Source organism: Orycteropus afer, unplaced genomic scaffold (assembly GCF_000298275.1).
Source record: "Orycteropus afer afer isolate SDZICR_OR568_19922 unplaced genomic scaffold, OryAfe1.0 scaffold00031, whole genome shotgun sequence".
In the NCBI taxonomy this organism is placed as follows: domain Eukaryota; kingdom Metazoa; phylum Chordata; class Mammalia; order Tubulidentata; family Orycteropodidae; genus Orycteropus; species Orycteropus afer.
In genome coordinates, this window is record NW_006921618.1 from 14,222,902 (window position 1) to 14,239,573 (window position 16,672).

At 46.4% G+C, this 16,672-nt stretch overlaps 1 protein-coding gene across 1 annotated transcript; it reads right to left on the reverse strand.

Moving 5' to 3' along the window:
* Positions 1–7,728: 7,728 nt before the first annotated feature.
* Positions 7,729–16,405, reverse strand: GPN2 (GPN-loop GTPase 2). The gene is made up of 5 exons (XM_007935787.2): positions 15,995–16,405; positions 15,125–15,281; positions 13,364–13,524; positions 12,190–12,320; positions 7,729–7,801 (listed from the first exon to the last, which is right to left on the reverse strand). The coding sequence occupies exons 1-5, from the start codon at positions 16,403–16,405 to the stop codon at positions 7,729–7,731; spliced, it is 933 nt and encodes a 310-aa protein (XP_007933978.1).
* Between the last annotated feature and the right edge of the window lie 267 nt (positions 16,406–16,672).

Sequence of the window (16,672 nt, forward strand, 5' to 3'; positions counted from 1 at the left end):
CTGTGGATCACATGGCGTACCAGTCACTAGGACTAATTGTTTCCATGAATCTTTGGTTTTCTTCATTCTTCTTTGCTCTGGACGAGGAGAGACCCATCATTGTATCTAGATGGCTGCTTGCAAGCATTTAAGATCCCAGTTGCTACTCACCAAAATAGGAGGTGGAACAATGTTTTGTGTACTACGTTATGCCAATTGAGCTTGATGTCCCCTACAACTATAGTCCTGAGCCCACAGGTTCAACTGCTCGGTCCCTCTGGGTAGGTGGCTGTGACCAAGAAGTGACTACAACCTTGTCCCTTGTCAGCTCTATTATACACCTGGGAATTCTTACAGAACATAAAAATACATTTGTAGAAACATTGTCTGCCAATCCTATACATGGTCTTGGGTACCCCTCCCCCTGCGTAGACATACCTAATAGTTCAGCCTGTCTACCCATCTATCCACCCATATACCCATGTTTGCCTTCACTAACAAGCAGTACTGCATATGCAAAAGGGTTCATCTTTGTTGTCTGCACCTCCCACGTACCTCTCTCTGTCTTCCTCTTCCTCAATGCCACCATATTGGTCACTCACATTTGGTATATTGCCCTTCTCTTCACGCAAATCAATACTTACTCTACCTATCAACAGTGTTCCTTCCTCAACCCTCCCACCTCTGGTAACCAACAAAGAAAATTTCCTTCCATAGTTAAACCTTTCCTTGACTTTTACAATAACAGACTAATACAATATTTGTCCTTCTGTGATTGATTTATTTCACTCAGCATAATATCCTCCAAGTTCATCCATGTTATGTGGTGTTTTGCAGGTTCTACGTTATTCTTTAGGGTTGCATAGTATCCCATTTTATGTACCATAGTTTGGTTATCCATTCTTCAGTTGATGGACACCTAGGTTGTTTCCATCTTTTGGTAATTGTAAATAGTGCTGCAATGAAAATGGGCGTGCATATGTCTGTTCTTGTCCTGGCTCTCACTTCTTTAGGATATATACCTAGTAATGGTATGGCTGGGTCAAATGGTATTTCTAATTCCAACTTTTTAAGGAATCACCATACTGCTTTCCACAGTGGTTGGACCATTTTACAGTCCCACCAGCAATGTATGAGAGTCCCAATCTCTCCACATCCTTGCCAGGATTTGTTATTTACTGTCTTGTTGAACTTTCCTACTAGTGTTGAACTTTCCTACTAGTGCTGGAGCAAGATGGTATCTGTGGTGGTTATGCTTGTGTGTCAACTTGGCTGGGCCTGGTTGAGTGGCTGGGCAGCTGGTGGTAGTTATTCCCCATGATGAGATGACAATCAACTCCAGCTGAGTAGCTGCTTTGGGTATGTGGTCTGCTTCCCGTATATAAGCAGAAGCTTTGGGAATGGTCTCTAGCCTATGGCACGCTTGGACCCTGCATGTAGCCATGTCGTTGTTCAGCAGTCTGCCATGCTCTGCCGACCTGGGGACTTACAATGGACTTGAATTAATGGCCTGCCATGTGGTAACATCAGGACTGTGCCATTTTGTCAACCTTGGGCTTCTCAGCCTCAGCAGCTAGCAATGTGGCAGTTATGCAATGATGTAATCACCCCCAGGATGTGCTCAGCCACTCAGTTGTAAGGGGATTAGAGTGGGATGCAACATTCTTACTCAGGTCATAGCCCAGGAGAGTTTCCTTGGGGTGTAGCCTGCATCACCTTTTATCTTACAGAAGATAAACGGACAGATGGGAGCAGAGAGGGAGGGACCTGAATACTGCCTCCAAAGAAGAGTTGAGTGTGGAGTGAGGTCTTTGGACCTGGCTACCCTGTGCTGAGAACCTCCTAGACCCAGGGGAAGACTGATGCCAAGACACATGAAGATCTCCAAGGAACAATGGCTCCACAGATGTTGAAAGGAGACAAGGAGCTTCCCCCAGAGCCAAATGAGAGCGAGCCTTCCCCTAGAGCTGATGCCTTGGATTCGGACTCCTAGCCTCCCAAACCGTGAGAAGGTAAATGTGTTTGTTAAGTCCATCCACTTGTGGTATTTCTGTCATAGCAGCACTAAATAAGTAAGACACTCCCCCGTTAACACACAAGAGAGCTTTGGATAGACTATCTAACCCCTTACGTTTATGTAGATACTCAGTTACAGTTTTATATCCACCTGATTCTGGCTCTGGGTCCATAGCTAGATCCTGGGTTTGTTTCTTATCTCTTCCATTGGAGAGATCCTCAAGAATGCAAGTGTCCCATTCTTCTGCCTTTCTTTCTACTTGCAATGACTCCAGCAAGGTTTTGTATACAAGAAAGTGCTCAGAACTTAGGTTTAAAACCATCCTTCTTAAAGTTTGCGAGCAAGCTTTAATGCCAGTCCAGTTCCTCTGTTGTGAAAATAGACATACGACTAGTCATGGAATTAGACGAGGCTGCCTGTCAGAGGTCAGACTCCAGTCAGAGATCTGGCTCACAAAGACATATGCAACCGCAGCCCTATCCTTCCTGTGTGGCCTGACTGTGCTCCAGGAATGGTGCCCAGGGATTGCAAAGAGCTCCCCTCTCAGGAGGATTTGTTGAGTAGTATGTGGAAAATTTACAACCTAAAATTCTCTAATAGGTATTACTCTTCTTTTAGTTGGGAGCTCTGGTGGCATAGTGCCTAAGGCATTTGTCTGCTAAGCAGAAGGCTGGAAGTTCAAACCCATCAGCCACTCCTTTTAAGGAAAGTTAAGCAATCTACTTCCGTAGTGATACCGCCTCGGAAACCCAAGGAGGGCTCGCTATGGGTCGGATCTGACTTGATGGCAGTGAATTTGGTTTTGGTTTTTTCTTATCGTTACTTCAGAGAACAAAATCCGGATTGGCTCTGTAGAGCCAAAGGAGGTGACAAAGGCCAAGGGTGCCTTCTTAGAACCAGACAAGCAGCCAAGGGAGGTCAAGGCATGAGGCGGCTCCTTCAGAAAGGCCAGATACTTGTCCCCGTCAGATACATATCCAGTGTCTTCTCAGAGAAGCTCCTGATTTCAGATGCTTGAGCCAAGATTGCTTTTCTGACCAAAAGTGCCTCTTCCTAGAGAATAATAATAGCAGTGGGGTGAATACTGACAGGCAATTTCATACACTGATCCTTCAAACAATAGGTACTGCCTTTGTTTGGTGTAGAAAGAGACTAAGGCTTGGAAGGGCTAAGTAACCTAATAACCAAGGTTATACAAACATGTGGCCAGGCTGTAGAACTGAGCCCGACTCCAAAGCCCATGCTTTTAAAATTACAACAGTTGTATTCAAACTGTGCTGGGAGGATTCCCAGAAGCCTCCCAGTGGTTAGGGTTTCCCTTGTTTCCACACACTTTGGCTAAAATAGCCACACATATGTCTGTTTTGCATATTGGAGTTTCATGAACTAAAAATAAATTTGAAAGGAACATTATACCATGCCGCCCTGCTCTCTTCTTGAGCTTTCTAAGAATCAGGAAAGCCTCTTACTCTGTTTAACTCCACACCAAGGCCCAGCGGAAAGGAATTGCCTTAAGTGAGAAAAGACTGCGTGGTGGACCAACTTCCTGGCTCATTCACCAAGTTTAGGTTTCCATTACCTGTTCCATTCCTTGTCCTTTCAAATTATTCACCCTGGTTACGGGGTCCACGCCCCCAGCCCGCAAATCCTTACTGTGTGTAGGGGGTGGGGCGGGCAGGTTTCTGCAGGGTAGGTCTGCCTCCCCTCAGAATCCCCCTATCTTCATCTACCCACTGAGTCAAGAGCCAGGAATGTCTGTTGGGGCAGCAGACAGGTATGTCACCCTGGGGGTGTCAGAGACTCAATCCTCTCTCATCTCCACCCAATCTTCTCCTTACTGCTGTCTGGGGAATGTAACAATTTGTCTACAGATAAGAGAGGGAAATCCCAGACTCTGAGAAGCAGGGAGTCTTCATCTCTGAGTAGGTATAGCATTTAACACATCAGATCATGGCTTTCAGTAAATATTTGTTGTGAGAGAAAGGGAGGAAGACATTTTTTCCCTTTGCTCCTCCAGAGAAAAACCAACCTGAAATGTCTTTGTCCGACTGTCGAGCAGACTGACTTTTAGCTCAGAATAGATTACATGACCTCTGGTTTGACTTCGTGACTTGGGGGCTGGCTAAAGGAGGATACAAATTTAAACTGCTCTGAGACCACTGAGGTATGCACTAAGCTAGGACTCTTCTTTCTCAAGATGAGTGGAAGCAGAAGTGGGCAGCCCAGAATAGACTGGCTCAACAGCGTGGGCAAGAAGTACGGGGTGTGTGTGTGCATATGCTATGCAGCTTGCTAGAGTTTCCTTCTAGGATTCTGAGGTAATTGGGCCTCCTCACTGTTCCAAAAATAGGGTGGGCCTTGGTAGTGATGGGATGAGTCTGAAGCCACTCACTCCTCTTTCCCATCTTAAGGAGGTTGGGAAGGCACAGAAAATTCCTAAAACCTACCTTCCCTTCCTCAAACTATAATGATATCAGCCTTCCTATTCTCAGCCAATTCTGGGTAATTCAGAAACAGCTGAGAGCAGAATGGGTATTTCCGGTCTGTGGACTTACAGCTAACCTTTGTCTGGACTGGAAGCCTTCCCAATTACCTGTGGCCCCTGATAGTGATCCCACCTTCCAGATGCTGGGGTCACCAATTCAGCACTAGGAAATGCCCATACACTAATGTCAGTGGTTAGTAAAGATGACCAGTAAAGCTCCTTCTAAGGCACTCCAGAAGTTATGTACAATTACCAAGTGAGGTCCACAGGCAAGAAGACCACCTTCACGGTTGGTCAAAGCATAAAGTCACTTTTCTGGAAAGCATTTTGGCAATATGAATAAAATATCAGCTATTTCATTTGCAGAATTCTATCATAAGGAAAGATAAAGTACTATATATGTTTTATAACAGCAAAAAATTGGTAATAACTTATAAACAGGCTAACCATGGAAGTCTGGATAGGTAGACAATGTTTTAACTACACCATGGAATATTACCATGTAGGCGTTAGAAAGGTCTTTATGGGTCTGTGTGTGTATATATATTTGTTGCAAAAGAAGAAAGGAAAATTTATGTACATAATTTTTTTAAAAACTGGCTAACTGCCCTGGCTTAGCACTTTCTGTATTAATTTGACATTCCACTTTAAAATGGTATATAATTCAGGGCAACTAGTGTGGAACATTTTCAGTGAAAGAAAATCTTAGGTTTTGAGTCTATCAGTTTCAAGCATCATAAATTTTTCTGTTACCACATAGACTCTGGATCTAAAACAAACAAAACATTTTTCTTTAAATCCTAGAGAAATGTAAAACAAACTTTTTAGAAAAATATTTTTTTGAGCAATAACTCCCTACCTTTTCCTTCCACCCAGCTCTTGGCAACCACTAATATCTACTTTTATCTTAACTCTTTATATTTTTAATTACATAGCATAAAAACAACTGAAAAAATCAGGTTACAAAATAATTATAAAATATCCCACATATAAACTCTTCATCAGCCCTATGTATGTACAGAAAAATGCCTATATAGAAGTCTACTATGTATATATTTAAATAGACTTATTATAGATTATAAATATTTGTGATTATTTCTATGTTATGAGATTATAGGTGACTTACAGTTTTCTCATTTTCCAAGTTTTTTTATCAAGAAAAAATAGAAATCTTTGGAATGTTTGCCATATGCCAGCTATGTTGGAGGATGGTCTTTCCTCACACATAACTCACCTTGAACAAGCCTCACCTGGAACCCAGCTGTTTCTCCCTTCTGCATTATGTCATCCCCTCCCCATCATGTCATACTGTATACACACAGGAACAGATATTCACTTTGCTATCAGTGGGAGGTGAACAGAAGCTGTCTACTGGAGGAGAAAACACCCTTGTCGTCTCACCAAGGCCTGAAAATAAAGTTTTGGTTTCTTCCCATCCTTCTCTACTCTGTAACTAGAGAGAATCAATGCTGAGGGTGCTTGGATACAAGGCCATAAAGCCCTAATGATGCCTTCTAGTCCCCATGCCTGGTTTGCTTTGGTGAGAGCGAGGGCCTCTGTGGGGGGATAAGCATCAAAACCCATGACCACAGCACCCACCCTTACACCCCTAGCTGATGAGGGATTGTCCAGCAGCCTGGGCGTCAGGATTCCTGGGCTCCAGGCTCCACAAGTGACTCATAGCCCCAGGCTGTGCCTCTTGGCCTCAGTTTCCCTGGCTTGTTTGGTTGATACTCCCCACCTACTGTACAGGGTGTTGAAAGGGGTGAAATGCTTTGAACTCTTCAGATGAAAGAGGCTACAGAGGCAGCACCCAGTTATTATCCCCCATCCAGGCAGGCGTGGGAGCTGAGGCCAGCTGCTTTCATACTGTTCCAGCCACAGGAGTCTCCTCAGAGCCCCTCACTCCTCTGCCTTCTGCTCGGGCTACCAAAAATGCACAGCAAAGCTGAGTCATCGCTGTCTCAATACCACTGCAGGATAGACTTTACTAAACTGACTCCTCCAACTGCCCAAACCACCAGTGATCTATCTTCCCCCCTTGACTTCATTAAGCAGTGTTTAACAGCGCCAAGGTTTTTCTCCTGGTTGGCTACATAATCTTGTGGATGACATCTGTGACTCTGCACCAGCAAGTATATCAAAAGAGAGACACACACAATTAAAAAGTCAGCAAAGTGGGTTGAGAGCACCAGGCTGATCGAAGTTTAAACATCTCACTGTAAAATGGGGCTTAGTAACATTCCCCATCTTGTTTATCTTTAGGGGTTGTTGTGAGAGGCACATGAGGACCATGTGTGTGAAAGCACTTCGTAAAATGCCAAACCCTTCATCTGTGTTAATAGGCCCAAATATCTGCAAATAAGACTTTTGGCACAACTACCTTCCCTAGTCCATCTGTCACAGGCTGCCTCCAGGCTACAACTGCAAACATGAGCCTGGGCTGCCACCTACTGGCAAAGAGTATAAACTGCACCCAACCCAACAGCAAAGGAAGAACACACCCTCAACTTCCAGCCATCTGGACAATTTTTACCACAACCTCATAAAGCTGACATATTATATACTTAATATTTTTCTTTAAATAAACTTTCTTTATATAAATAATTTCATTATAAAGTAAGCTCTTAATCACTACTATAAATGGAAAGCTAGTAACACTTGCCAGAAATAGAAATAAACTGTAAAATAAATGTAATGAACATAAAACAATGTGTTTAAGGTCCAGCTAGAAAGTATTGCCTGTGAGGGCTCAAGCCTGAGACTGGCTCTCTGTTAAAATGGAAGATTAACAAAAGCACAAGATTGGAAACTGAGTGTCAATCCTCATATGAAGCTGTATTTGACATTCTTTGTTCTGTTCCAAGGTCCTGGGTCTGGATGGGCAAATAAAGTTTGGAAGCCACAGAAAATAGAAAATAAACTCTTGGATTGCAGTAAAGTACATTCTATCATTGCCTGAGTAGGGCCACTGCTCCATGTTCCTGGTGGCAGGGCCCAGAACTCACGAGCACCACCAAGGGTGTGTGGGTAGGTGCTTGGCCCGGTACTGTTGATGCACGTTTGGCTGTTCTTGCCAGCAGTCCTTTGCAGAGCTGCGTGTCCCCTTGCTAGCCTGCCAGTTCTGGCTGGGAGGACTTGCTCTTGGTTCTGCAACCTGCTGAGCTGTCTGTCTGCTGCCCACCGGGATCCTCCACTTTGCCCAGTGCTGTGCCTTCTGAGTCCTGTCCTCACCACCAGCTTGTGGTTACAGCTGCATGGCTTCCTGCTCCACTGATGAGTCCGAGGGTGTCAGGTACTTTTCCTGGATGCCCAGCGTGCTGCAGGAGGGCCCGTCAAGGCTGATAGCACAAGCAGAGGATGGGAGCTGGTCTGGGTAGGACCTGACCTCCATGATGTTTGACGCTCCCCCCCCCCCAATGTCTGGCATATTCCGCCAGCCCTCTCCCTTCCTCACAATTATAGTTTCAGGCACAGGCAAAAGGGGCCAACTGGGCTTGAGAAGCCCCCAAAGGCACCTGGATCCTAATGCTCCTATAATCTGCCCCCTCCCCATGGGGCTGAGAATCAAAGTGCTAACCCCCTCCAGCTTTGGTTCAATGCACATGGCCCTGGAATTACACTAAAACCAAACTCACTGCCACAGAATCAATTTCAAGTCATAGTGACCCTACAGGATGGAGCAGAACTGCCCCATAGGGTTTCCAAGGCTGTGGATCTTTATGGAAGCAGACTGCCTCATCTTTCTTCTGCAGAGTGGCATGGGTCTGATGAACTGCCAACCTCTTGGTTAGCAGCTAAATGCTTTAATTACTATACCACTAGAACTCCTTTTTGGAGCTAGACTGTAGGGGTTCAAATTCTGATTTTACCATTTCTTTTTTCTCAGCTGCAGAGTTGTTGTAAGGATTAAATGAGACAATGAATAAGAAGAGCCTAGCATATTTGGCCCACTGTAGGTGCTCAGTAAATATCTGTGAGTTTTCTTCTTCTGAGAGAACTCATGCGAGCTCAAAGAAAGCAACAAATTCCAGTTTTGGCTGTAGGGTGCCTACCTCTCTCTGGAGCAGCAGGAAATCATTCACAAAGGAAAAGTCAGCCACACTGCAGATGGCGCAGTATGAGGCTGGCCAGCCAGAGATGTGCAGTATGACTAGATAGGGGTCACCCAAGAAATGTAACTTAGGACACGTGGCTGTTCCACAAGGTGACCCCATGTCAGAACTGGAATTCCAACAAGCAGGGAGAACTAGGTTTGAACTGTTCTTCCAACATATCCTGGGAGAGGGACCTTACGACTATCACTCCATCTCCTCTAACCCACTGCCGTTGAATCAATGCTGACTAACAGTGGCTCCACAGGACAGAATAAAACTATCTCATAGGGTTTCCAGGGCTGTAATCTTTCTCCCGACCAGTGGATTCAAACTGCCAACCTTTTGGTTAGCAGCCTAGTGAGTAAACAGTGTACTATAGGCCCCTTCTGCCTGCTCTGTTGTTGTTGTTATTATGTGCCATCGAGTTGGACCTGACTCATAGTGACCCCTCCTTGGGTTTCCAAGGCAGTATCACTACAGAAGTAGATTGTCCCATCTTCCTTCCAAGGAGTGGCTGGTAGGTTTGAACCGCCAGACTTCTGGTTAGCAGTCAAATGCTTTAGGCACTACGCCACCAGAGCTCCTATTTTTTTCATCTATGAGGGTTAAAGAGACCCTGCAAGTAAAAAACTGAGTCAAGAAATGATGCCCTGGGTACCCGGATCTTTCTTTTATCATTCCTTATGGGTCCATCAATCTAATTCCATCTCATCCCCATGGGGACCAGTCCAGGAAACCCCCTTATTTTTTTACATATGAGGAACCCTACAGCAGCCATTGAGGCACTCTAGTTTAATCAAAGCCATGGAGAGAGTCCTATGAAGACTCTTCGTAAATGTTAACAGGGATTTTTCAACTTATTTTGGTTGCAGTTTCCAATTTTTAAAAAATGTTCAGGTAATTTCGTCCACCTCCCAAAATCCTAATCGCTATATATTCATCAGTGTTGAACCAACGCTTTCTCATGTCTCAATTTTTTGTACACGCATTCCTTCCAGATGTGTTAAACAAACAAACAAAAACACCTTAAATCTATCTCACCCCTACTCAAAATAACTCTCTGGAGCCCGTGCCCCTCCCCTTCTTTCTCCTCAGGAAGCAGTGCCTTGTTTCTGCCCAAGCCCACCCTGAAGATCCCTCAACTCACCTCACTTCACTGGGAATCACCTGAGAATCTCATTTCCAGCCTGATGCTCAAACTCCTGAGCAGGGCATATAAAGCCCCTCGTCTGCCTGCCCACCTTTCCAGCCCTGCTGATGCCCTCCAACCAGAAGCCTTGTCTGTTCATGAGTCATGCCATTCTACTTGCAACCCCCAACTATGTTTCAACCGTGAACCCCCACACCTTTGCATATGCTGTTCCTTCTGCCTTGCATTCCCTTTCCCTCTAAATCAGCTGGGAGCTCTGGTGGCGTAGTGCCTAAGGCACTTGACTGCTAACCAGAGGCTGGTGGTTCAAACCCACCAGCCACTCCTCGGAAGGAAAGCTGGGCAATCTACTTCTGCAGTGATACTGCCTCGGAAACCCAAGGAGGGGTTGCTATGAGTTGAGTCCGACTCGACAGCACTTAACAACAACTAAATCAGCTTGGTTAACCCTCACTTTGAGACGATGCAACGCCAGTGTATAACCTCCAAGCAGCTTTCTTTTACCCCCATCTCCAGCAGAGCTGACCAGTTCCTTCTTTGAATCAATGCCTTAATCAACTTACATGTTTACAATTAAAACTACCCTTGAAAATTACTTAAATCATTCATTAACTATAGACTACGTGGTTTCGTGACTACAATCTTATATAATATGTATGAATACATAACGTACAATGTGCCAAATAGCATTACAGCACTACTGAGATCGCCCCCTCCCTTTTTTGTCTGAGCACATGCAGTTGAATTGGCCAACGTGAACTGCACGTGTGAGACAGCTCCTTGGTACCTTCACTGGACACTGGACGCTCTACCACCATCATTTATGACTTGTCTGTTCCCTGGTGAGCTTTGTTTCTCACATGGGAAATGGTGACACCGACCCATAACTGCTGGTTAAAATTAGTCCTTTGATGCCCAGGGACTCCCCGTTTGTGTCTAGCGGGCAGAATAAAGGGCTTTAAGTGCCCTGCTCAGGAGTTTGAGCATCAGGCTGGAAATGAGATTCTCAGATGATTCCCAGTGAAGTGAGGTGAGTTGAGGGATCTTCAGGGTGGGCTTGGGCAGAAACAAGGCACTCCTTCCTGAGGAGAATGAAGGGGAGGGGCACGGGCTCCAGAGAGTTATTTTGAGTAGGGGATGCCAAATCTGTGAGATCATCAGCCTAGAGGGCCTGGACTTCCCTGTCTTGTCTCAGGCATGGCCTTTGTGACCTGAGGGACACCTCGCCCATGCGTGGGAGTCTAAATTCTGCTCCACCTCCATCTTTCTCACAGCCACCCAGTCACCAACTCTCAAAGTCTTATTGTTGTGTACCAGCAAGTTGGTGCAGACTCAGAGATCTATGTATGTGAGACTTAGCCTAATGCCTAAATATTTTTCTAATTCCCTTCCCTCTTTGTACTTTCACTGCAAATGTTCTGAAGCATATCCCTCAGATGCATTTTCCACACTGTTACAAAATTGTGTCTCCCCCCAAAAAAACAGTGTTGTAAATCCTACTATACCTGTGGTTATAATCCCATTTGGCAATGAATTTTGTTATGTTAATAAGGTAGCAGTAATGTAGGATGTGTCCTAACTCAAACTCTTTTGAGATGTAAAAGATTAAGCAAGCAGCAAGCACAGCTGGGGGAAGAGAGAGGACACACCAGGAGATCTCCAAGGACAAAAGAAACAGAAGCTGAAAGAGACGGACTTTTTCAGAGGCAAGAGAGAAAGCCTCCTCCAGAGCTGATGCCCTGGACTTCTAGCCTTCTAAATTGTGAAAAATAAATTTCTGTTCCTTAAGCCACTCACTCGGGGCATTTCTGTTATAGCAGCACTAGATAACTAAGACAGGAGCTCTGCTGGAGCAGTTCCTAAGGCACTTGGCTGCTAACCAGAAGGCTGGCGGTTCAAACCCACCAGCCATTCCTCGGAAGGACAACTGACCAATCTACTTCCGTAGACCACTACGGAAATCCAAGGAGAGGTCTCTATGTGTCGGATCTGACTCGGTGGCAGTGAGTGAGATAACTAAGACATACACTCACGAGGTCTTTTTCTAAAATGTACATATAATCAGGCATTCAACAGCACTACCCTGGCTCCCACTGCCTATCCGCGAGCTGACATCCACACTCTGTCAGGGCACTCGACCCTTCATAGCTCCCCTACACCCTTGCAACTCCTTTTTCCCTTCACACTCAACATACCAGGCAACGTAACCCTCACATTTCTCCCTCTCATTTCTAGGTCTCTGTATTTGCTGTTCCTTCTGATCAGTTTCCTTCCTCTTGTTAAGGTACAACTAACTGAAGCACTGCGAAGCATTTGAACATTAACAGTCACCAGGGAGCCCAACCGGTAAATAGGAAAGCCGCCACCTTGTAAACATAAAGCTGTGGCCATCCCTGAACCCCATGTCTCACCCTCTTGGCTGTGGCCAGGAAGAAAGTAGGAGCAGAGAGAGCAAGGATACGAAGAGAAATGGAAGTCGGCTCCCATTGCAGCAGACATCATGGCTTCCAGGCTTCGCTGCTCTTGGACCCCAAAGCAGTAGCCATTGGCTTTATCCACAGCCTGCAGTACTCGCTGGATGCTCTCCTTGTCCTGGGTGGGGAGGACAGAAACAGCTCTGTGAGTGACAACAGAACTAGGGTTGTACCAAATGACTTGCAGTCTCCAAACACAGTCCTTGGTCTTGCCTCCTGATGCCTTTGTACTCCTCCGCCCTGTAGTGGCCTGGCTAAAGCCCATCTTTCCTGGCCATGAGCCTACCCGGATCAGAACGGACAAGCCCCTCTTATGCACCCACAGTGCCTTGGGTCAATCCCTCCTGTAGCTCTAACCTTGCCATCTTTTTTTTTTTAAATAATATTTTATCATAGATTTTGTGAAGGCTTACAGAGAAGTTTAGGTTTCCATTTAACAATTTCGATACAAGTTGTTCAGTGACATTGGGTAGATTCTTCAAAATACACAAACACACTCATCATTTCCATTCTGGTTGTTCTGCTTCCATTAACGTAGATTCCCTGGTCCCTTTACAGTCTCATCTTTATTTTAAAGTAATTGTCAACTGGTTGGTCAATCTTGCCATCTTTGAAATACCTATTTACTCACCTACCTCCTCCACTTGACTGTGCACCCCTTGAGGTCAGAGACTTCTTTACTGAGGAATTTCCAGAGCCTGGCACAGTCCTTAGCTAACAGTAGACACTCAACTAAGCATGCATGTTATGTAATCTGGCTATAACTGTTTCCTCATCCATGTGACAATGGTAAGAACAGTCCATGTGTCACATGATAGGAAAGACAGATCATGATAAAGCATGTTCTGTCCTTAGCACACAAAACAGCTTCATTAAGTGGTAATTGTTATTATTAACGTCACAGGATTCAACTTCCTCAATTTAGAGCAGAAAAGTGTAGCATTACAAAGAGACAAGACAGGGCCAAAGTCCAGTCACTCGCACTGGAATCCTGCCCACCACAGCCCCTGATCCTAAAGCCAGGGGAACTCAACAGTAGTCAGACCCAGGACAAAGACCTCTGTCTGGGCCCTGAAAGCTTCCAGGACCCCTGATGTGATGAGGTCGCAGGCACCATCAGAGCCTATAGCCAAGAGGAAGAGGCCTCCTCATGCCCAGTACCTGGATGTTGAGAGGGATGAAGGAGACCAAGCTGTAGTCTTCGATGAGCTGTACCAGTTTCTCGTTGAGCCGGCGGTAGTGGCGGAAGAATGGGTCGGAAGCCAGGTGGTCAAGCAGGTAGGAGAGGTCCAGGACCTCTGTGTAATAGTCCAGGTTGAAGGCTAAAGCGAGAGATCAGTGTTTGGGAGCAGCTGGCATCAGGCTGAAGACCTGAGGAGCACACTTTCTGTCTTTCTTCCTTTGCTTTCATGTACTCATACATTCAACAAACATTGACTGAGGCAGTGAAACAAGGTGAGTAAGAAGGATACCTGGTTTTACCTACTGGCTCTATCATTTACCAGCTATACAGGCAGATACCCACCTTTGGGGGCTATCGTAAGGATTAGACATGATTAACCCCAGTACAGATAAATGCTTGATTAATGAAAGTAAGTAATGATGGTGAACATGTACCAAGAACCATGCTTGGTGCTGAAGCCAGAACAGTGAACATAGTCCGTGTCGCATGGAGCTCAGAGTCAGGTAGTATCCTTAGGGCTTCACATTCACACTGTAAAGACTCCGTAAATGCTGACCAAATAACAGGGTGGCTTCTTGGGTAAATCACTTTCCCTTTCTGGGCTTGTTCCTTCTCAGTGTAAAATGGAGAGACCATGCTAGATGATTCTGAGGTCTCTGGTTCAGTTCTAGGGGTATAAACTTTCTGCTACACGGAAAAAAGCGAAACCCCCCCCTCGGCACTGTCCAACTCTGCCCAGGAAACTCAAGCATTTGGGCTGCTTGGCAGGCCTGTCCCAAAGCAAGCTGGGGAAAACAGTGGCTGATCAACACACTCCCTGCCCCTGCTGCCAAGCTTAACTAGCTGATTAGAAACTGACTTTTCTATTCCAAGAAAGGAAGTGTTGTGCATTCTAGCACAAACTTGCTGGGTTGCCTGACAGGTATATTTCTCCCTGAGTACTAAGAAATTGGAACCTGATACACTTGGGCGTGTATTTCATCTAACTTAACATTCTAGCTTTGTGATTGATTTTGAGCTACTCATAGTAGCATGGATAGTTTCTTCAGTTTCTCCCTCTGGAGCAGTCTTTTGTGAGAATGACTTGCAAGAATCAGAGCTGAAGAGATCTAGGACCACCAGGTAGCCAACTGGATCAGAGGAGAGGGGCTTGGGAAGATTATAAATCCAGGTACAGATAAAACAGCATTTCTGTGCTTGCCAAGAAATAGACCAGGTCTCTGGGCTGAGGGGCACCTTGCAAGAGGCTGACATGCCTTCACGCCTTGAATGGCAGTCAGTGGCCTCCCTGGACAAGACCCATTTGTCACTTTCCTAACAACCTCATTCCCTGCTCACATTCTGGTCATTTAAGCTGATCATCTCTAAGTCCCTCTGTGCTGGAGATGTTACTTAAGAGTGCTGATGGGCCTAGCGCAGCAAAGAACTAAAAGAACAAAATGCTGGCTATTGGGCCCCTGCCTCATACCAGCCTGCTACTCCCTCATTCCCCCCTCTTGACAAATGGCACCCTCAGACATCCACTGGTTTGGTCTGAAACCAGTCATTATTGTCTGCTTCCAAAACCTAGAATTATCTGGCACAGAGCTACCCAAAATAACTGGGAGGGATCAGGACTTGCCTATGTCTTTATCATCAGGCCATGCCTGATTCACGCAGCTTCCTTTAGTTGACATCTGTGCTTCACTCCTGCCCAGCCACTGTCCTACTCCTTGCCTGACAGGATCAGGAGTCCTTACCCAGCTTCCCATAGTGCTCAATGAGGTCCATCTTGGAGAGGAGGTTGACGTGGGGCAGCTCCACATGCAACATGGTGGCCAGGGAGGTACACAGTACTGAAATGAACTTGGCTGGGTCTGTGCAGTAGTGAGAATCCACGAGGTGAACAGCAGTCAGCTGGGATGGAAGAGACAGAGTGAGAGTGGCCTGGGAAGGCAGCAAAGTCAAGGTCTGTATCTCCCTCAAACTGGGGGCTCCTGAGAACAGAGTACAAGCCTTTCCTTTAGTTCTCTTGCTTGTTTTATACAATATCCACCCTAGTTTCCTCTGCCCACGAAACATGGGGAATTTCTCCTTATAAGAAGCCTTGCACTGAGCCTCCCAGCAAGCAACCCACCCACTGCATCAGACTCCATTCTTTGCACTTACTTTTGCCCACCAACTCACAACAATCACCACACCATGGCGTGGTGTCTAAGGGATGTGACTGCTAACCAGAATGTTGGTGGTTCAAATCCACCAGTCACTCCTTGGAAGGAAGACTGGCCAATCTACTTTCATAAAGATTTACTGCCTGGGAAACCCAAGGGGGTCGTTATGAGTAGGAATCGACCTGATGGCAGTGTTTGTTTTTTTTCTTCTTCCATACTTCCAGTAATCAAAAATTGTGCATCACCCACTTTACAGATGAAAAAACAGATTCAGAGAGACTGACCTACCCAGGCCCACACAGCGAGTAGGTAGCAAAACCAGAACTTGAACTCACACTTTGTTTTACAAACTCAGCTCCTACCTCGCTGTGTGAAACGGGGCAAGGCACTTGTCCTCCTCTCTAACTCTCAGTTCCTCCACTGGCACAAAGGGCTTGCCGGCAACGACCCAAGACGCACCCTGAGATCCCACTGTGCCATCTGGGAGAAGATGCTGCGCAGGGCGCCGTGGTGCGTGCAGAGCTCCACCTGGCCAGGGCAGTCGAAAAGGAAGTAGTGGCCGCGGAGGGGGTTAAGCTTGGCACGCAGCCAGTCCAGGTTGGCCTCCAGATACTCCATGCAGTAAAGCAGCCCGCCGTTGGGCCCCAGCCTCAGCGCGTCCATCACGTCGGCCAGTCCCACTAGCTCGCCCACATCCACAGCGCACTCGTACGGCAGCCCCTCGTTGGCCGGGTCCAGGTTCACCACGGCCACGCGCCGGCCCACTGCGCGCAGAAACTCACTCATGCCGAGGCAGTATGTGGTCTTCCCGGAGCCTGGTGGGCCGATCACCACCTGCCCGAACGCTGTGGTCGGAGCAGCCCCTGCCATGAACACAACGCGGCCCCGTGCGAAGCAGAACAGTGCAGCGGGAAAATGGCGGAGAGCTGGGGCGGAGACTGGACCCAAGAGCAAGGGGATTTCCAACGCGCAATTCCCTGAACGCCTGCGAGAAGACTGACGGGTCGCCTAAGTGAAACAGCGAAGACTTATGTGCTGTAGGACAAGCAAATGGCCCGGCACTTGACTTCCGGACGACGTCGGAAACGGTAGGAGCCAAGAGAGGAAATCCCGCCCTCACGGCGGCGACAAAGCGTG